This window comes from Rhamphochromis sp. 'chilingali', assembly GCF_963969265.1.
Source record: "Rhamphochromis sp. 'chilingali' genome assembly, chromosome: 8".
NCBI lineage: Eukaryota > Metazoa > Chordata > Actinopteri > Cichliformes > Cichlidae > Rhamphochromis > Rhamphochromis sp. 'chilingali'.
The window spans coordinates 1,233,748-1,239,809 of record NC_137935.1 but is presented as its reverse complement, the minus strand read 5'-3'; the positions used below and the strand labels follow the sequence as shown (position 1 = coordinate 1,239,809).

Genomic DNA, 6,062 nt, shown 5'->3' with positions numbered 1-6,062 from the left:
GTTGCCTCCTTTGACAGTATCACAGTATCAGCTTAAAGCACTTGTTGCTGCTGAGTTTGCATCTTTTGCTGTGAAGTACAGCCAGACTTTGACCGCTTCGCCTTGGACATTTTTAATCTGTAGCTCTGCTCTAAAAGAACGTACGTACCTGGCCCCGCCTACTATCCTCGGAAACGTAAAATGATTGACTAGAATCCAAAGTGTGTCACAGCTCAGGAAATAAAAGCACCGAAATGTGCGCTGCTTTTCGGTCTGGTTACTACCGTTTATGTCAGAACACCGGATACCGGTACCCATCCCTACACTCATGGTCTCGTGGCAGATTAACTCGAACTCAAGTCCAAACTGTTTAACCTTGAGTGACGACCAACAGACTGAAGGAGGCCGTCATTAGGCTGAAAACCTAAAAGAATCCAGTCAGAGAAACTCTGGGAAGAATGAGCGCTCTGAGCAGCGACACCAGAAGATCTGGAAGATGACAGAAGGGATGCAAAACAAAGTGCACAAGTATCCGCAGAGTTTTGCGAGGTACAGAAAAGACGGCCACGTCAGTCAGCTGATCCTGGAGCAGCCTTTCAGCCACAAACACGCTGCAGCTGCTGCAGGACCTGCAGAGCAGCTCAGGAAGCAGCGGTGATGACTGCGGGTTTAGATATAAACTTTATATACTGCATATAGATATAAAGTTTGATCTAAAGTGGCCATACACACTTACAATAAATCCACACCTGAGCACACACCTGTCATATTCAATCATTTTATGAAACTGATGCTGACCAGTCTGACGGGTCTTAGATCTACATCCCTGCTGGTTCTTGCAGCTCTGAAGTGGCTTCATTTTTCATCTTTGGTGAAGTTTTGTCTGTTGTTTCCGACCAATGAGTGCAGCTCGCTCTGTGGTTTTTGTATTCCAGCTGCGTGCCACGCCCCTTTTCAGTGTCCATGTTAGAACGACCTGCAGATAGGACACACTTGTGCATCCTCCTGCGGCCTCCTCTCTCCTCCGGATGCATTTTGGAAACCGGGACGTTCCCCATCATGGAGCGCCGATGTCAGATTCACAGAGGAGGCGTCGGCCAATCGCTGATGAATATCTTGCAGTAGCCCCTCCCTCTGATAACAGTATTGTGCGGTGGTTTTTATTATGGAGGAAAATAGAGCGGAGCTGATGGATGTGCCAGGTGATGAAGGGCTGCTGATGTGGTCTCTGATCCTCTGATGTGATCAGTTTACCAGTTCCAGCTCGGATCGGGTTGTTTTTCATGATTTTGTGATTTCGCCTGAAACAAACTTTTCAGTTTTTGCTGCTTTAAATGGCGTCAAGTCTCCGAGCTGCGGCTCACAAGAGCGTGCAGGTCGGAGCCGGGCTGCAGGGAACTCTGCGGTCCTTTGTGTCTCACGCACCTGAGACCACCCAGGTGTGAGCTCTGCGATCACGGGCGTGTTCACGAGGAGAAAGAAAGAAAGGCCGGTTCCTCTCTGCTGAGCGTGAAATGTCCCTTTGTTATTCCCGGCACCTGAGTGCCCGGAGGCCACAACCAGGATCGACTCTGCTGCTCTCTGCTGCCCCTCTGTGGACAGCAGGTGAGCTGACTTACCTGAACTCTCTGATTCTGTCAACAGGGTGAAAAAGGTTTCCCCGGGGAAACTGGTCTTCCTGGAAACGTTGGCTATCCTGGAAAAGAGGGCGATCAGGGCAAACTAGGAGAAAAGGTAACAGACATCTCCTCTTTCTTCTTCTTATTGTCATATCGAGTCCCTGCACAGTCCTCTTTACACTTGTTTTTATTATATTACATTTTATCACAAAGTTTCTTTTTAAATGGAAATCCCGTCATTAAACATCCAAGTTTGTAGGTTTAAAATCACATTTCAGTACGTGGTCAGTTTCACACTCGTGAAAATAAACGCTGTGTTTTAGTGTAAAACTGAGGAGGAGGTGAGAGTGAGTCTGACTCAATCACTACTTTCTGTTTGGAGCAGTCACATGACAGCTCAGTCACATGACGTGTCAGGTCCTGATGCTGCTCTGATTCCTGATCATTGACCATGTCACAGCTTTCTCACTGTGAACCCAGAGTTGAATGGAGATCATTTAATGTTTTCTTCTTCTTTTGCTTAGGGTGAACTGGGACCTGCAGGAAGTCCGGGTCTGAAGGGTTCCCGGGTATGACGGCCTTTACTGTTTATCCCACTGAACCTTTCCTGTTTTGGCTGCTTCCACGTCAGAGTCATAGATGGGACCGTATCTGGATGAAAGCTCAGTTATCAGATAAAACAAGCTGGCACAGATGCTAATGCTAATCAGAGCTCACTACCATCCAGATAAATGCTCAAGCTTCACCTAAGCTCTCGCTCAGCCTTCGTAGACGGTCTGTTGCTACAGTAACCTCACAGCGGCCGAGTTATTGGTCATTAAAAATGCTCCGATAGGTTCCAACAGCACAAACACGGCCCAGAGGTTCAGGTGAAGCCAGCTGGCAGCTAGTAGTGGGGGAGGTCATTTTGATTTTTTTAAGCCTAAACTTTCCCTGATTTTAGCATCATTTCAGACACATTTACCAAAAAATGTCCTGCTGACGTTGTTCTGAACTTCTCAAACCATCAGGGTTTGCAGGGAGAACCAGGTTTCCCAGGACCTCCGGGACTGCCGGTACGGACGCTCACCACACACAGAACACATTAAACATACAGCACAGTAGACTGTAGGCTCCATACCTATTAGATCCTAGTACATATGGAAGTAACATGAAGAATATGTAATGATGATAATAAAGTTTAACTTAACATTTAATACATTTCTGGATGCATTTATTTCTCAGGGACTGCACGGACACGAAGGACCGCTCGGTCAACCAGGAATCCCAGGATGCAACGGGACGAAGGTAGAAATGATGGCTTGGCAGAAGGCAGATCGAATAATCTTTTTTTCTCTCATCTCCGGAGTTTTATATTCCTCTCTTCCTGTGCTCACCGATGTATAACCGCCTGAGCCTCACACTCTCATCCCTGCAGCTAGTTATAGACCAGCTGTGGAAAACTGTAAAAAAACAGTGATTTGCAAATGTTACAGATGCACATTTTATTCACAACAGAGCAAAACTAAGAGAATTTAGCGTTTTCATTTTGAATTTGTCTGAAAAAGGCAATAAAAGTCCGTCACAGCCGCTGATACTAAAATGAAACAGCTGGAGGGACAACAGGCAAAGAAGAACGTTTTGCAGATGCAGAGGTGCATCAACCTGCAAAAAACTAGATCTGCAAACTATTTCACAATGTTTGAATGTCAATGAAAACAATGATGCGGATGTTAAATATCTCGTCAACAAAACGTTAAAAGATTCTAAGGCTGAGAATCAGTGTTGGATGTGCGTGATCGTCAGGCCTTCACGCAGCACGGCATTAACTGCAGACACGATTGTGCGCTGGAAATTAGTGCACGCGCTCAGAAACGCTTCCAGAAATCAGCCACCATCCACACATGCAGGTTAAAGCTGCAGAAAAGAAGCCGCGGTGACCATGATTAATCCTGTGGTGGCTTATTATAAACACAGAAGCTGGCTTACCCAGTATGTTCAAGGCTGTTATTCTGAAACCTTTACAGGAACTTGCCAACAATTAAATTGAACTTTTTCATCTTTTTGACAAGCTGTTTAAAAAGCTAGTTACGGCAATAACACTGGGCAGGGAGATATACTTGTGTAGAGTCACGATCATTTTTGAACAACACATATCAAGGACTTTCAGGTTTTCCAAAGCTTTCCAGGCTGTGATCAGCATCAAAAGCAGTCTCGGAGAGTGTTTCCTATCAAAATGAATCATCCGATCGTACCCACACACACAAATGTGACTCATGTCTTTCAGGGGGATGCTGGTTTTCCAGGGCATCCTGGACTTCCTGGACCTGCAGGCAGGCGGGTGAGTCACTGTCTATACACAGTTAAAAATAGGCTAAGCTAACTGTGTGTGTGAAGCTAAAGCTGTGAGTGTTCACGTGTTTCAGGGGCGTGATGGTCCTCGGGGCATGAAGGTAAGCATTGACACCTGAATGCTGTAATGAAGAAGATGGATTTGAAGATGGCTGATTTGATCTGTGATGGTTTCTTTTGACAAAGGTTCCTCTGACTCTGTTTCAGGGAGAGACGAGAGTGTTCCCCGAGACTCAGGATATAAAAGGAGCACGAGGACCACCGGGACCAAAAGGCGCCACAGTCAGATATTTGATTTTTATGAAATAAAGAATAAAATCAAGTGAAGTTCATCGTTTTCCAAATGAATGTCTCCACCAAACCCTTTATAGCAGGGGTCGGCAACCTTTCTGATGACGAGTGCATCTAAAATTTGCTCAGCAGTCCGTGTGCCATATGATGCATTAGCAACAAATTTAATAATGCTCTATATTAACAGTTACACACTATATAGAACAACTATATAGAATCATGTTTGTTCGCAGATGTTGGCAGCTGTCAGCGAATAGTTATCAGCTATTTTGAAACAACAAAAGACTTTTTATCCATAACAGCAAATGAACTGTACAACAGAAAATACAAATGCTATTTCTGGTCTCCTCACAACAATGATAAGAAAAATAAAATGAGCCAATATGGCATGTTTGTTAATACAGAGACACACATGTTAATGTGATCTGTGGTCTCCGAGTGTCCAGCATTCAGAGGCTGCCTGAAGAAGAAGAGGCAGCTGCAGCGTAACGACAGAATAACTCCAGCTCTGTGTCTGTTCCATTGTAGCTGAAGTTCGGGACAAACTGTTCCTTCTCAGCTCAACACAAAACGAGTAATAATTTCTCTGAATACGAGACGATTCCGTCTTTTTACGGGACGGTTGGCAACTCTACTAACTGACCTTATGAATAAAATAAAGTTCACTATCAGTGACATCATAGCACCACCCAGCTGTATAAAAACTTGTCATGCTAGCTCACGCAGTACGAGTTATTGTAACTGACTGTAAAAAGTCAGCACAACAAAATAAACTCCACCTAAACTTGGTTTATATCTGACCCAGACAGACTGCAGGTCATAACTTCTTACCTGAAGTTCAGTTCACCTGACACTCGGACTGGTGGCTGCTTCGGGTCTCTCCTCCTCCTGCCTCCCCTTCCCTCATCCACCTGTTGCCTCAGTGGAAGCTCCGCCACAGCCACCAGCAAACAACTGAGTTATTGTTACACATCGACCAGCATCTGGCCAATCCACCACCTCTCACTGTTTATACCGTTACAAAAATAAAATAAAATAAAAAAAGTCATCGGCCCATAAAAACGAAAAATCACCGTCGACCCACCGAGCAAATACCCGGTATGCCTGATGGCCAATCCAGCTGTGGTCATGCCATCAGTTAACCCTTCGGCAATCCTGGGCACGCGTGCCAGGGCTGCCGATCCCTGCCTTGCTTGATCATTTTGAACAGTCTGATCAGTTGGTTCGCAGACTGAATCCAGCCGGCTGGACCAAATTCTGTTCAATCTTAAGATGCTTTCTATCATGAGCATTATCATCAGATTAGCTGGTATAAAGTTTGCTCTGACTGGCTGTGGAACTGTTTGTGTGTTCCAGGGGCTCAGTGGGGATCCAGGTGAACCCGGCGTGACAGGATCACCAGGATTCGATGGATTTCCTGTATGCTTTGAACATCCACCTTATTCAAACATTAATTGCGCTCAGTAGTTCAGGGAGCTGACATCTCATGTTTTTTTTTTTCCAGGGAATTCCAGGTCTTCCAGGGTTGAGAGGAGAAAAGGTTAGTGGGGTAACAGTAAACTGAACTAGGAGCAGTTTCTGATTCAGAAAAACGATTCTTACACACTTGGCTTGACGTCAGGATTCGCTTTTGGTTTCGTTTTTGTTTTTTGGGAGAAGCTGCTGTGGTGGTTCATGTGACAGCACCAGTCATACGTTAACACAGAAACCATGAAGTAACTTCTGTCTCTGTTTTTGGTTCAGGGTCAGGAAGGTCCCAGTCCAGTGATCCCAGGTCCACAAGGACAGAAGGTGGGGATGGGAGTATGGTCTGCATTTACAAACTACGACGTGCTCTGGTTT

At 45.3% G+C, this 6,062-nt stretch overlaps 1 protein-coding gene across 1 annotated transcript in view; it reads left to right on the top strand.

Moving 5' to 3' along the window:
• col4a3 (collagen, type IV, alpha 3) overlaps positions 1-6,062 on the top strand; it is a 41,576-nt gene that overhangs the window by 4,926 nt on the left and 30,588 nt on the right. Inside the window, exons 3-12 of the mRNA XM_080889665.1 lie at positions 1,624-1,713; positions 2,123-2,167; positions 2,609-2,653; positions 2,823-2,885; positions 3,865-3,918; positions 4,004-4,030; positions 4,137-4,211; positions 5,577-5,639; positions 5,725-5,760; positions 5,964-6,011. Coding sequence (XP_080745791.1) covers positions 1,624-1,713; positions 2,123-2,167; positions 2,609-2,653; positions 2,823-2,885; positions 3,865-3,918; positions 4,004-4,030; positions 4,137-4,211; positions 5,577-5,639; positions 5,725-5,760; positions 5,964-6,011 — 546 coding nt within the window. The remainder of the gene's footprint in view (positions 1-1,623; positions 1,714-2,122; positions 2,168-2,608; positions 2,654-2,822; positions 2,886-3,864; positions 3,919-4,003; positions 4,031-4,136; positions 4,212-5,576; positions 5,640-5,724; positions 5,761-5,963; positions 6,012-6,062) is intronic.